General features: G+C 43.7%; 1 protein-coding gene across 4 annotated transcripts in view; it reads left to right on the top strand.

Moving 5' to 3' along the window:
* Nucleotides 1-2,354: 2,354 nt before the first annotated feature.
* NUP153 (nucleoporin 153) overlaps nucleotides 2,355-14,549 on the top strand; it is a 45,266-nt gene continuing 33,071 nt past the window's right edge. For 2 of the 4 annotated variants that reach the window (XM_074575881.1, XM_074575882.1), the window contains exon 1: nucleotides 2,407-2,610. In XM_074575881.1, the coding sequence (XP_074431982.1) occupies nucleotides 2,497-2,610 (114 nt within the window). In that variant the 5' untranslated portion in view covers nucleotides 2,407-2,496. Of the gene's footprint in view, nucleotides 2,611-5,321; nucleotides 5,400-14,549 lie in introns of those variants that run through there. The other 2 variants (XM_074575884.1, XM_074575883.1) reach the window with 2 other exon arrangements.

Genomic DNA, 14,549 nt, shown 5'->3' with positions numbered 1-14,549 from the left:
CATTCTTAATAACATTTATTTAACTTCAGTGACTCATGTCAGTAGATGTTGTTTGACTACATCGACAAGTATTTCTGAGTCATGAGTGTCATTAAAGGCATGTCACCATATGGAAATTGTTCTAAATAAGTAAAATGGAAGTAAAATAAGTAAATAAAGCAGCACTTGAATTTACAGAGCAAACATAGTGTAGCTGCCTTTGACGCATACATTGAAGAAAAAATCATGTTTACAGGTTACCTTGATATCCTTAGCATGCATCAGAAAGAAGGTATCTTGTTTAAAATTTGCCCAGCTCTTACGTATCCAGTGCAGGAGTCATTTTAAATTTGCCCAGCTCTTACGTATCCAGTGCAGGAGCAATTTTAGTTCTCCACACAGGTGCTGTTTCAGAAGGCAGCATTATTACTGATGAATGAATGTTACCAAAGGGCATGGTTTATATCCCTTTCGAAGTTTTGCTCTTCCCATGATGGAAATACATCATGATACCCTTCTTTTCCCTCCCCTAAGGTGAAACTTAGCATGATTAGTTGTTTCTTGGACAGAGAGTTACCAGGTCAGGCTAAAATACTATTTTTTGTGTATTTTGAGTATTATATTGATGTAGATTTCTTTCGACAAGCATGTTGTAGAAACACAGCCTCACCCTAAAATTGGTCTGCAGATGTAACACACCAGCATATTACACAAGATGAGGTGGTTCCTGCAGGTGACTCCTAAATCCATGTGTTCCACATCCTGGAAGGGATCATCTATCACTGCAAGTCAGCCCACTGCATGAAAAGCTCTATTCACGGGGGTAGGGTAGGAGAGGAAGAGACTGTGGGAGTTCTGAAGGTGTGCAGTTCATGAGGAGAAATGCCTGGAAAGCAATTCCACTCTTCTGGGATTTTGGAAATGGTTATCTCCTTTAGATAACTATGAAAGCAGGACTAAGAAGTTGAGCAGGAGCAAGTCATGTAGGAGAGCTGGGAAGATACCAATGAGGTTAAAAAAAGCCATCATGAAACAAAGACTTGGCAGTACAATACTCCCCAGTAAAATTCCTTCTAAAAGCTGTTCCCTCTCCACTGTTCCTGCTGGCTTGCATTTTTTCGGGCCTTTAGAATTGCCCTTCCTGGTTTGAGTTCCCCCAAGCCCCTGTGCTTGATATACTCTTCCTTCAGATGCATGCTGTGACACGCTTTTATTTTTGGTGGAAGAAGTGCACGCTACATCACAGCTCTACCTACATCTCATTCTAATTAGTAATTTTTTAGTACATTGTTTTAGTTTTTTTAGGGTGAACATTTTTAATGACTTTACACGGGGAAGGTGGTTGTGAGTTTGTGGTCTGCTCCCATCATTCCCAGGGCAGATCAATGCTCTATGCAAGATGTAGAACCATAGATTTTTCTCAACTGTACTTCTAGTAGAATAATAATAAAAAGAGTCTAGAGAAACTTAAATACTTTACATTTCTAAAATTTGTAATAGTAATGCCCTCTTCCTCTTTGAGGAAGGAGCATCTATGTCGAAGCCTTTTTTCCCCCCACCTGCTTCCCATCTGCCCAGAATGAGCGATGGTAAGTCCCTCAGGCCGTCGTTCCCAGCGCTTACGCAGCCCCAAAGTAGGGCGGCGACCCCAGGGCCGCTCTCCAGCTTTCCCGCCGCCATCCCCCACACTGCCCCTCCCCGGCAGGGACGAGGGAACCCCCATCCCTCGGGGGGACGGGACGACTCCAGTTACGCCCGGCACGGCGTAGGTAAGTCGTGCCTCCGGGGTCAGCGGAGCGCCCCAGGAAGGAGGCAGAGGAGCCTAGGGCCGTCACCGGCGCTCAACCCGGCGCGGCCTCCACCGTCACAAACCTCTGCTCCCGACCTTCCAGCCCGCACCGAGCCGCGCTCGCTTGCGGCCTCCCGGGGGCGGGTTTTTCCGCCCCCACGCCCGTCCCTTGGCGGGTCCCGGCCCTGCCCGCCGGGGGCCGCGGCCGCCTCAGCGTCGCCTCGCGGCCTGCTCCTGTCCCGCTTCCCCCCAGCGGGCGGTGCCCAAGCGCGCGGGGGCTGCCGGGAGGTCCCCGCTCTTCTGACGCAGCTCGCGCGCTTTAGTGACGCGCGGCCGCCCGGGCGGGCGCCGTGTGGTTGGTTGGCCGGCCGTGAGAGAGAGAGAGAGAGAGGGAGGGGGGGAGGGGTGCGGCGGCTCGGCCGCGAGCGAGCTGAGCGGGCGGGCAGCGCGAGCGGGACTGGCCGGCGGGCGCCAGCCGGGAGCGGGCGGAGAGGGGACGTGAGAAGCAGCGCGCGCGCCCGCCCGCGAGAAAGAGGGAAAGAGCGCGAGCGAGCGCGCGCGCGGGGGGGGGTGGCGGCGGCGGCGCGGCGGGGAGGGGCAGGCCGCGGAGCCCCCGCTCCAGGCCGCGCCGCGCGTGGCGGGCGGGAGGGAGCGGCGAGGAGGCCGGGCCGGGCCTGGGACAGGCCGGACCCATCCCCGCGGGGGCAGCTGAAGGGCTGGATCCCAGCATGGCCTCGGGAGGCGGCGACGGTGGTGGCGGGGGGGGGGTCGGCGGCGGGAAGATCCGGACCCGGCGGTACCACCTTGGCACCGCGAAGCCTCCCTATGCCCGGAGCAAGCAGGTGAGGCGCGGCGGCGGGAGGCTGCGGGTCACCCCCGGGCGGGCGGGAAGCCCTTTACTCGGTGCTCCCCCTCCTTCCTTTGGCGCCCCCTCAGCGGCGGGAGGCGGAGCCGCCCCTTCCCCCTCCCCCCCTCCACGTGCGGGGTTCTGGGCCGGGGTTTCCCGGTAGAACGGCCCGGGGGGGTTGGAAGCGTTTCCCGCCGGGGCCGTGGGGATTGTGGGATTTCCGGGAGCTCGCCCCGCTCCCGCCCCCGCCGGCAGTCCTGGGCCGCGGGGGGCTCCTCGCCTCCCTTTTGTCTCCCCTGCTCGGCAGGGAGCAAAGGCGGGAGGAGGAGGAGGCGGCAGGGAAGGGGTCGGTTCCCCTTCCCCCGCCGTGCGCCTCGCCGCCCCGCCGGTGGGGTGGGCCGGCTCCCTCGCCGCGGGGTGGTCGTTTTGTGTCTGGGCTGTCCCATCCCTTAAGGACCCCGGGGCCAGCACCAGAAAGAGCAATCTGTGCTGGCTGTCTGCATGCAGCCCTCTCGGGACCGCCCCCCCCCCCCCCCCCCGGTTAAATTGATGATGCTGGGTTGCCAAGTGTGAGTTACTCTTCGTATTTAAGTGCATCGCATCGAATATTTTGCTTTTCTTGACAAGTCTCAAATTGAAAGTGAGTTGGTGAGGGTGCTGTGTAAGTTTGGCATCTTCGATTGTTTGCTTTGTGTGGGGGGTTTTTTTTTGTTTGTTTGTTTTTTTTTTTTTTTTTTTTGTATGATGCTGCATGCAGAACCCTCAGGTCTGCGTCTGGTAGTTTCTTCAGTCGCTTGCCCGTGCCTAAATGTGCTGATGCAGTGCAAGCGAAATGTAATTCATAAGGCGTTTGTTCTCCTTCATATTGTAGGATAAGAGTAGATGCGTGACAAAAAAAAAAACCAAGCCAGTTTGTAAATTTCGACACAAAAATCCCATGCCGTTTACAGTGGCTGGAGGGAAAGAAGCAGAGATCTTTCCCAATTACTGTTTGCTAAAAAATTTCAAGGTGCCCAGAGACAGTGCTCTGGAAATGCCTTCCACGTGTATTTATGAACCTGAAGCTGACTGTTCAGCCAAAACCTGTACAATATTAAATTGGTAACATAAGCTAGGGGTTTGAATAGTATATGCAAAACTGAGGGAGTGTTACGCATGAGTTGTTGCTCAATTAGTTTTTATTATTTTGGAAGTGCTATGCTTAGTCTTTTATATAGCATACTGATCAGTAGTGTTGTCCTTGTATAGCTAGCACGGTGATGCTTCATACAAAGGATCACTGCACTTAGAGAGCAAATGTTGAAAGCTCTTATGCGAATGGTAGAATAATGTTGAAATTACCACATTGCTTGTGTTCATACTGTGTAGATAACTGAAACCTTACACGTGAATTTAAAATAATTAGTGTAGATGGTTTTCTGACTCCTCTATTGTCTGTTATCTCTGTGCGTTTTCCAGTAGGTTTATTTAAACAATGTGCCAAAGCAAACACGTGCTTGGGGATATCTGTGGGATTCTGCACAGAGAATGGATGCTGCAAATCATAGATCGAATTAACAGTAATCTATTGGGGAAAAATTGTAATGATTAAAAAAGTAGGTGAACTGACAGATGTCAGGCATGTGCATTTGTCATAACGGATAGCTTTTTAACCCTCTGCAGCTCTCTTCATTACATAAAAAGATGAGCTCTGGGTAGATAGCTAACTTCAATTGGAATTAATTGACAGGTGTTCATGTTTTCCCTATAATGTCCACTCTGCAGAAGTATTCTGTGGTTTGGTGTTAATTATCTCTCAGTAATGAGTTAGGAAAGACATGAAAGTGCTTGGTACAATCCTGACATGAGGTTATACCTCTGATTCTGATCCCTCTCTCCCCTAACTATTATCAGTAAGTAGGTTCATAGAAGTATTTAAATAGAACTGTTCTAGGTGCTTGCGGTCAAAACTGAGGTCCTGAAAACACTCGGTCTCTTATCATCAAGCTCTGAAGGTGTCTAAGCACTGTACCCAGTATAGCTAATAGCTTTAAAGATCCTAGGATATCAGATTTTTTTTTTTTTTTTTCAATTTACATGAGAGGTGATTAACATGATGCCTGGCTCACGATTGTCTGCTTTCTGGATGTTGTTATTTTGCCACAGTCTCCTGGGGAGTTCAGTCAGGTGAGAATTCTCCAGTCACGCCCAATGTGTGCTGCAGAGTCAGTCTTCTATAAAGTACAGCGACAGCATTAGAAGACAGTTGGAAGAGGAGGTGCTGGTCCTGCTGCTGTTTAACGACTATTAGCTAAAGCATTTATCCAGAATGTGGTAGACCCTGCTTCAGATTCCTTTTTTTGCCTGGATGGATCAACCTACATCTTCCACTTTCGCGCGAATATCCTAGTCTCCAAGCTGTGTGTTGTCTTCAGTTCTCCTGTCTGAAACTGTGTTACTATCCAGAAAAAGAATACATGATTCACTTAGCCAGAAAGAGGATGTAGAAGAAGAAGATGCCCTCCAGGACTGGAGACATGCAGGCTCTGATCCTTGATTTCAGAAGTTACTTGGTTTATGTTAGATATTCCGTGGAGCAAACACGGAAAGCCTAATATTTCCTGCCCTTTTCTCCCCAAGTGCCTGATCATAATACTTTAAAGCCATGCTTCAATAGGTTTGTGTGTGTGGTTTTTTTTAAATCTAGAGCCTTTTTTTAAACCAGACTCAAATAGGAGAGGTGAACAGACGCTGTCTGGAAGAGAAGACTGATTTGCAGCTTGCATATTCTTCTGGAAGATGGAGGTATGGGTACAGATTCCCACACTAGTGAAGGAACTAAACCCTGGTATTTTCCCTTCTGAGCTACCATCCTGCCTTACAGAAAGCGCGCTGTCAGCAGCTATGTTATAAAACAAACTAACAAATAAAAAGTAGCAGCACTGCTAAGTAAAGATGGTGTAGACTCACCCATCATGAAGGTTTGTGGGTGGGAATCCTCAGAAAGAAAAGAGCTTTTTTGTATCTCTAGGTTGGGCATCCCGGCATTAGAATTGAGGAGTCCCTGCCCATTGACTGTGCTTTCCTGGTGGCTCAACGTTGACAGGTCCACGCTGAATGTGTTGACTTTAGATTATGCTGAGCTTAGCACGCTACCTGTTTACTCAGCCATCTCTTGGTGAAATACCTAGCCTCCTTCTGTACTGTGTAAGGAGCTTAGGCACTTGGGTTAAAATTACAGCTTCGAGAGCTAAGCACATGCAAGTGAGGGAGTTGTGGCCAGCATCTGGGTTTCATCTCCTGGATGCGGCCCCAGTGCTTCTAAATGCTGGTTTGTCCTAGTCATTTAGGTAGACTGATGATTGGAATTACTAGTGTGGATGTGTTAATGGATGAGTGTTTACATTGTTGACTTATTAAACAGCTTCTAGTATAGTACCTGTATGTTCCTATTGTTAATTTTATGTTTAGTTTTGCGCTTGCGTGTGCACGCACGTGCTGGTTTGGCCTGGAATAGTGCTCTTCTCATCCAGGTAACATAGATATTTCAAAGATTCTGAATGTGACTTATAGGAGAAGAGAGTAAAATAACTTTTTTGGTTATTTTTTATTTGATAATTAACCATTCAAATGAAAGTGTCAGAGAACTTTGACCTTCCTATACTTTTAAACTCATACAAGCAGGTTTAATCATGAGAAAAAACAATTATCTGAAAAGTCTTTATAACCTTCCCATAAACCTATATGTTTATGTTAAGCTTCCGCTTAGAGCTGTTTGATATAAGATATAATATTTGTAGATTGAAACTTCTGCTGGGGAGCGGTACACTTTTGTTTTTTCTTACACGTGGACGTGCCTGTGCATATTTATAATGTAGATGTGCTACACTGATATACAAGGAAACAGTCCAAAGATGTTTTCCTTGATGAAACCAGCGTAAGTTTCTGCATGTTTGTAGTTGGTCTTGTGCTGATGTAGTTAGGATATTACCTGAAAGAGGGGACCAGAAGGCACATTGAAAGGCACATTTGCTGGTCCTGGTCATGAAAGCTCCTTTTGGATTGGTGAGTTTCACAAAGTCACTTGAGACATCAGGTAAGATTCTTCCCGGATGCAATAGCTACAGGATTGGAAACTTAAACTGTATGCAGCAATGCCTAAATCCTTACTTTGTCACCTGCTACTGTCTTGAAGGTAGGCCAATTGTAAACTATTTTTTGATGTATGCATGGGATTTTCTTGGTGGGCAGTGATTGCAGGCAGCAGGCAGAAGAAATCTTAAAAATCACCAGGTTTATTTTGGGAGGAAATTTTGAAACTCTCATGATAAAGAGTTCCTAGAGTATCATACTGAGTAATGTAAACTAGGTAATGTTTCATAAACCTAAAATGGGAAAGTATTAATTAAAACCAATCTTTATTAAGAGTGTCTGTAGAGACCTTCACAAGTATAACTGTATTGGTTTAACTCCTGTAAATAGGATTGCACCTTGAAGCATGCTTAGGTGGTTGTATTTATACTTGTATGCGTTTCTGTGCTTGTTTTGGTTTAGTAGTAGGCTAGCACATTGAGCTAAAATGAATAGATTTGAGGAAATGCTTCATGTGTATTTAAAAATTTGTTTTAAAAGAATGGGCTAGTAGTTAACATCAGAGGTTCTGTCTCTGTCCCAGCAATATGAAAATGTCTTAGCAAAACAGATGTTTAAACGTGGTACTTATCTTTCTACTGCTACTGTAAACAAAAACGTATGCTAGTTGGGAAGAACTTTTTCAAAGGAGATATTGACAGTTTTCTCTCGTTTAGGCTAACAGTACTGTCAGTGGTACAACAAATTGTAGAGGATGATTGCTATAGCATTTTATTAATATTTTGGGTTTTGTCTTTCAAAGTGTTGTCATGACAGCCTTGGAGGCTGTGAAGTATTGGAGAAAAACAATATTAGTGAGCGGTATCTTAGGAGAAGAAAAAAGCAGATGAAATAATTGACTGTGTTAGCTGGGACACTGCAAATTGCCTTTGGTTGCTGGCAGCACATCACTTCCTGAGAGTTATTTATTCCTCCAGTCAGTAATTAGAACCGGTTCGTGCTCCCCTGCCGCGGAGGAACTGAGCTGCTGCTGATTCTAAGGACTGTGAGAGGACAGAGTTCAAAATCTCTTTTGCATGCCTACGAAAATTTGAGCAGAGCTATTTCAGATCGGTGCAGGTGCGGGCTACCGTAGCATTGTGTAACAAATTCATAACACAGTGGAATGGCTGTCTCTGTGGGCAGCAGTGGGTGTTGTTTAGCTGGGCTTTAGCAAGGCCCTCAACGCGGTCTCCCGTGTTATTCCCGTAGTCCAGTTGGTGAAATACGGACTTGTCACGTGGTCTGTAAAGTGGTTCGAAAATTAGCGGGACCGTTGGTCTCAAAGGGTTGTGATCAGCAGTACAAAGTTCCAGTGGTAGCTGATTGCTGATAGAGGCGCTCAGGGGTTGATATTTGGGCTGGTAATACTGTTACTTTTAATACTTTTACCAAAAACCTGGGATGAAGGAATGGCATGCATCCTCATCAGGTTGCCAGATGATACCAGACTGGGGGAATGTCCACCCTATCGTATTATGAAGGATAGGGCTGCCATTGAGGCATCTTGACAGAAATGGGCTGCTAGGAACCTCTTAGTATTTGTCTTTATCAAACTTCAGGTCCTTCATCTGTGACAAAACAATCCCACGGACCTGCTGGACAGTAATCTGAACCTGAGTCAGCAGCATGCCCGTGAGGTGAAGAAGGCCAACTTCATACTGGGCGGTATTAGTAAGAATGTGGGAAGGATGTTGAGTGAGGTGGGTTTTCCCACTCTGTTCAGCACTTCTAGGCCTACATCTGGAGTGTTGTGTCAAATTTTGGCCTCTTCAATACAAAAATGTGTTGACATACTGGAGTGAGTCTAGTTGAGGGCCACCAAAATGATTAGGGGGCTGAGGCACGTGACCGAGAGAGCTGGATGTGTTCAGCTTAAGAAGAGCAAATACCTAACAAGAGTATAGAGAAGGTATAGTAAGGCTTTTCTGTCAATAGGAAAAGAGACAATGGACTCAAGTTGCAAAGATCGAAATTCCGATTTCATGTAACTGTGAGGATAGCCAACACGCTGGAAGAACCGCCCAGAGATGTCTCCATCCCCGGAGGTGCTCAAAACCCAGGTTGACACAGCCATGGGTAACCTGCTGTTCTTGGCGCTTCTCTGAGCAGGAGGTTGTAATAGGTGACTTCTTTGTGTGTGTGCGGTTCTGTCAGTGCTGCTGTTGGACCACAGAGCAGGCACAGACATGTGGTTTCAGCGTAAATGCCAATGTTACTCGAAGTTGGTAATCCTTTTGTCAGTCTATCCTCTTAATTCTGTCTTCAGGGCTGTGATGCTTTTTGAGGGAAGAAATAATGCTTCCATCTCGCTGTTGCATTTTATCTAGAGTAAATTGCAAGGTTGCCTTGAAGAAAAGAATAGCTGAGAGGCTTTTCTCTAGGGGTGCTGTTTCCCAGACCATTTTTTAAAATGTTCTGGTTTTTTAGTGGTAGGTCATGTGATATGATTTTCCATTTTTCTGATGTTAAATTGGAAAAATTCTGGATTTTTTGCTTTTTAATGTTCTGTGTAATCAATCCAGTATTTATTATATAGCTATTGTACATCTACAATATGTTGGTGATATTTATGCAGTCATGAGAGAAGGGGGAGATGTTCCTCAGTATACATTTCTTGGTATGTACTACTACCACGATATAATGAAAACTCTCCTCTGTGCTCTTTGTAACGTTCAGTATTAGTCCTCAACACCGAAGAATTATTAAGTGCCCACAATATTTTTTTAATTAAGAATTCTAGCCATTAAGCAGATTTTTTTTATTACTTGTTAGGGTATTAAATTACTTATTTGTGTGGTTTCATGAACTACCCTAAATTTGGCCATATTTCTTGTTTTCCCTTGTACAGATACCTTGTGCCAGGTATCTTCCCTTCTTGCCGCTACATTCCTTTATTATTTATTTTTTTATTTATTTTTATTTATAGTGCTGCTTAAAGGTCTTGACTTGCTTTGTCCTTATGCCTAAATGCTACAGGTATTATCTGCCTGTTACAGCTGTCTAATTGAAGGTACAATTTAAATGCACGTTTTAAGCCAAGGAGATGTTAATTTTGCTGACAGTTGAGCCACTTGAAGGTAGTGGTGTTCACAGCTATTTGTCACCACCTCTGGTGGGAGACTGTTACACCGCAGCTTTGTTGGTGGAAGGGACAGGGTAAGTACTCTCTAAACGCCTTTAAGCCAAGTCAGTTGGACCATCTTAAAATCGAGCGAAGGCAAGTATGAACTAGCTTGTTTGACTTTGCCTGAAGCAGAAGTAGTTTTGCAACTTGCTGATACAGTATTTGTCATTGTGGCTATTGTGGATTACTGTACAAAAATACTTATTAATTAAAAGATCTTGTCTATACTATGAGATTTGCTTTTCTTTGTTTTTGTTGGAAAGTTTGCAAATACATTCTCCTTCTTTTGACAAGAAAAGCCTTTAAATGTTTTTCCTTCCCTTTGTCTAGGAAACACGACAGCACTAAAGCTTTCCTATCAGGGCAGTAATACTAATATTGCTGAGGGAGGAGTTTTCCTTTGAGTTTCTATAACTCATCTCATAATTGCATTTTGCATTTAATTACAGTGCCTTTGTGTGGGTTTGGCTTGGTTGTGACCACCATGGTTTTTTAAAGTAAGCATAAGCTCATCTTTATACTCACCTTTGCTGGGAAAAAATGTGTATGCCAGCACATGGGCACCAACATGCACTGAAGTCGTACAGCTACAGTTTTAGCACACACGCTAGCTTTGCAAATACCTGTGCCAGTAGAAAATTTTCTTTCTCCTTGCTGAAGTTGTTTATTATTGTCTCCATAGTTCAACTCTTGGAAGGAGTTGTGTGAGTGCGTCCTGGGGAACGCTGGCTGACTGTGGCTTTAGTTATGATTGTATTTTGAATCAGACTCTTTTTTTTTTTGAAGTAGGTGAGTCTCATGACTCCTTCCCCTGTTAGAGCTCAAGGTCTGGTGATCTCTGAGACTAAAGTAAACCAAGCAAAGAGTTAAACTGTTGAACTGGCGTTTTCTTTGAGACTGGATTACAGGTCTAGTGGGCACTGAAATATTTACGCTAACAAAATATTAAATTGGTGAAAGAAAACTATACCAGTATGCACAAGCCTGTAATACAGGTGCATTTGTAGTTCAAGTCATCCTGAGCTACGCAAATGTAAACAAGGTTTAAACTGCTTTAAATGTAACTGTATTAGGGAATTAACTGTGGTGCAACTAGATACTTGTTAAATTTAGCTATAATAGTGCACCTGTTCGAATGTCAGCCCTTAGTATTTGCTATTAAACTGACTTTACAGAGTTGTAGAATATATACAGATGTGTAGATGCCATTACCTTCAATCAAAAATAATCTCTGTGTGCAATGGTCATTTTTCGTGTTACTGGTAAGAGAACAGTGATTGGAGATATTGGTTATATGTTTGTGAGATGCTCTGGGTTCTGTCAGTTGAGCTGTGATGAAAAAATACGGCCAGGAAGACGCTGCTGCCTCTTTGTGACTGAAGACTACACCCTGCAGCGGAGGTTAGCCTACCTCGGCTTTACGGTTTCAGAATATTACCTTAAAATACCAAGAGTATAACTATAGCCACTGCTGCTGCAGCTAAAGCAGCTGTGCCCGGGAGTCAGTGTTTACGTTTCTCATAGGCACTGATTCTTACTTTTTTTTTTTTTTTTTTTAAATCAAGTCAGGAAGTGTGTGCAGCAGCATTAAATGTGTCCTATTTAAAATGATTGAGATTCTGCTGGTTTAGATGAATTGTGAGCTTAACTTTTATAGGCTGCACGTTGTCTATGTATGACACTTAAAAAGTACGAAGGCTTTGAGTTTTGCTGGAATACCAGATCATCACAGAGAATAACTAAAGGTGATTCTTTGGTTACTTCATTTTAATTTACGTGTTCAAGACTGTGAATAAGATAACATTGAATGTGCAACAGGACTGACATGTATTTACAGTTTGTAGATCAGCATGGATAGAAAAGATATTTCAGAGGGATCATGAGAGTATTTTGCTATCTTTAAACATTTAATTCCACTCTTCTTGTTTGAAGATTGTGATTTACTTTGGAGTGCTGCTCCAAAGTGGCAGGAATGAAATTTTGTAGCAGTAAGTACTTAATTTTGTGAAATATGCTTGAAGTTATCTATAAAGCCTTGTTTACACTAGAAAGCATTGGACAGCGGGATGGACGTTGGCAAGCTGTGGGTTGCCCTTGAATGGTATTTAACCATTGCTCAGGAATTGTTGCAGAATTTGGCCTGCCCTTGGTTCTGTTTTACATACATACAATCTATAGCACTACTATGTGCTATAGATTAGCCTGTGATACCATGTTTGTTTGTGAGTGCTTTTAGGCAAAGTGGCACTGAAAATGTTTAGTTCATTGCTAGGAGTGTAGTATGTTATAGGAGGCAGCAAATTTGTAGTATGGGGTATGATACACCGAAGGCCTTTTTATGCAGAAAGTTCTTATTCGCCTTAAATGCAGGAGAGAGGAAGAGTTTTCCATTTCTATTATCAGTTAGGTTTGGTGATGCTGAAATACTGTAACAAATTGGGTCTTACTCTGGAGAGTATACCTGTAAATAAGACAGACAATTTTATGCCTAAACTGTGTCTTTAAATCCTAAATAAAAAAAAGTATGTTATCATGCTTTGCTAAATCTGATAACTTGTACTAATGGCCTTGGAAAGATCTGGTGCTGTGGAAAACGTATTTCTTGATCATTCTAATTTTGAAAACTTTAAACTTCTTGTCCATGCAGTTATGTCAGTTTGTTATCCTGATGCCATGTGGTTTTTTAGCTATTGTACTTAAGTAAAAATAATCGGTTTTGACTATAGGGTTCCCTTATAGGAGAAGAAAAATAGTCTGAGTAGCACTACAATTTATGTAATTCTACATACTGTCTATGAAACTTAGCTGCAGGCACACTGCCTGAGTGCGGCAGTCTTTCAATAAAAAATACTAACTGTACTTAAAGAGTCCATTCTTAGATTAAGAAAGAACTCCCTTAAAACTGCTTGCAAAGTTGTAAGTGAAAGTAGTCTCCTTAATCTTAAGCTTTTTTGGTTTGGATGCTGATAGATTTCTGTCTCAAAAGTGTAACACTGAACGTGTGCTCAGTGATTTACGGCGCTGATCGCTGATGAGGATTAACTGGAGCCTAATGTAATGCTTCCTACAAGCAAGGAAGAAAGCTGCCTTGTGCTTCGTGCTCTCTTTTGTAATCTTGTCGCTGTATCAACTAAAGGTGTGGGCAAAACTTGAGATAAAACCATTCAGCATCGCAAGGATTTAACCTAGTAGGTTAGACACTGATTATTGGAGCATACGCTGGCTTTTTGCACTTAGATGGAAGTGATAATGATGGGTACAGATCTGCAAACAGTGCCAAGATGTAAAACAGCACCTGCATTTCCCAGGGATGTTTATTCTAAAGCTAACTAGACTAAGGAAAATAAGGCTCACTTCAAGCAATAAGAAGGAAATACACTGGCATCTGGAATCATAATCCCTTCTTCGTGATTTTTAGAAATAAATCTGAACTAGTTCACTTGCCTTAAATAAAACTGTTGTTTTTCAAATGTTACATAATTAATGACATTCTTGTAACATATTGTTCATATTAAGTCACAAGTTTTATTGTCTTTTTTCCTAAATGAAATATCAAGCTCTGCTGTCCTACGTCCAAACTGAAACCACTCCCTAAATAGCAAAAGCAGAGTTGGTTTATGCCAGTCTGAGTCTGTGCCGCTGCAAGAGACAATCATGTCGTGTTTCCATTTCTATCCCTGCTTTTTAATCAGCACCCGTGCAGCAACGTGGTGAGCTGGACCAGCGACCTGATGCCCCTGAAGGGGTAGTCCTCACTGTCACAGTCTATAGACAAATTTTTGGCTGGATCTATTTGATAGAGCCCTGATACAGTTAGTCACTTGGCTGCGCGTATGTGCTGGCGGCAGCACAGGGGAAGGGTGAGGTGGAGAGGAGACAGGGACAGTCTAATGGCAGTATGGACACAGAGAAGTTCTGTTTTTTCTGCCTCTCGTCCTGGCTGCCTGATCTTGCTCTCTCTCGGGCCAGTTCTGGTGCACTGAGCCAGTTGAACTCATTAGTCCAGCAGAGAAACATGTACTTTTTGCCAGATTAATGAATTCAGCTAGTACAGAGAGTAGCCTGCTATGCGCCAGAGCTGGCAAGAGGTAGCTGTGGGGGACAGAGAAGAGTACAAAAATGCCTTTTTGATGGTTGGAAGTGGTCTGATTGATCTCCACTGTCTCGGTGAACTTCACCATTAGGTGCAGGTTTTCTTTTTAAGGACTTTACGGTTTCATATATTTTAATAACCTGAACTTTGAAAATGGGAAGCAAAGAAATGTCTGAGAGGCCTGGAGGTAAAACCTTGATGCTCTTCAGAGGTGTGCATACAGTGAAGTGGAAATCAGCTCTTTTATCCAGTTGTGTACTTTGCATCTCTGGCAAATTCATGTTGGTGTGTGACCTTTATATAATTTATATATCTAATTTTTTTTAGTATGCCCTGTGTTGTATAGTGGGATTTACTTAAGCCTCTCAGACTGAAATAAACTCAATTACAAAAATAGATCTTTTCCATTAATGCAGCATTGCTGAGAAGTCTTGCCAACACATTTCCCCCCATGCTATGTGAAAGACCCTTAGGAGCTGGGAAAACTGTCCTATTCTGTAAATGTTTTTGGCCAAGAAATAGCCTGCTTCTAAGTTTGGAAGTCAAGCTGTGACCATAATCTATTGATTTTTCTTTCTTTGAATAAATGGTATTTTAAAGTAGT

This window comes from Larus michahellis, chromosome 2 (genome assembly GCF_964199755.1).
Source record: "Larus michahellis chromosome 2, bLarMic1.1, whole genome shotgun sequence".
Lineage (NCBI taxonomy): Eukaryota > Metazoa > Chordata > Aves > Charadriiformes > Laridae > Larus > Larus michahellis.
This window is presented reverse-complemented; position numbering and strand designations above follow the sequence as displayed.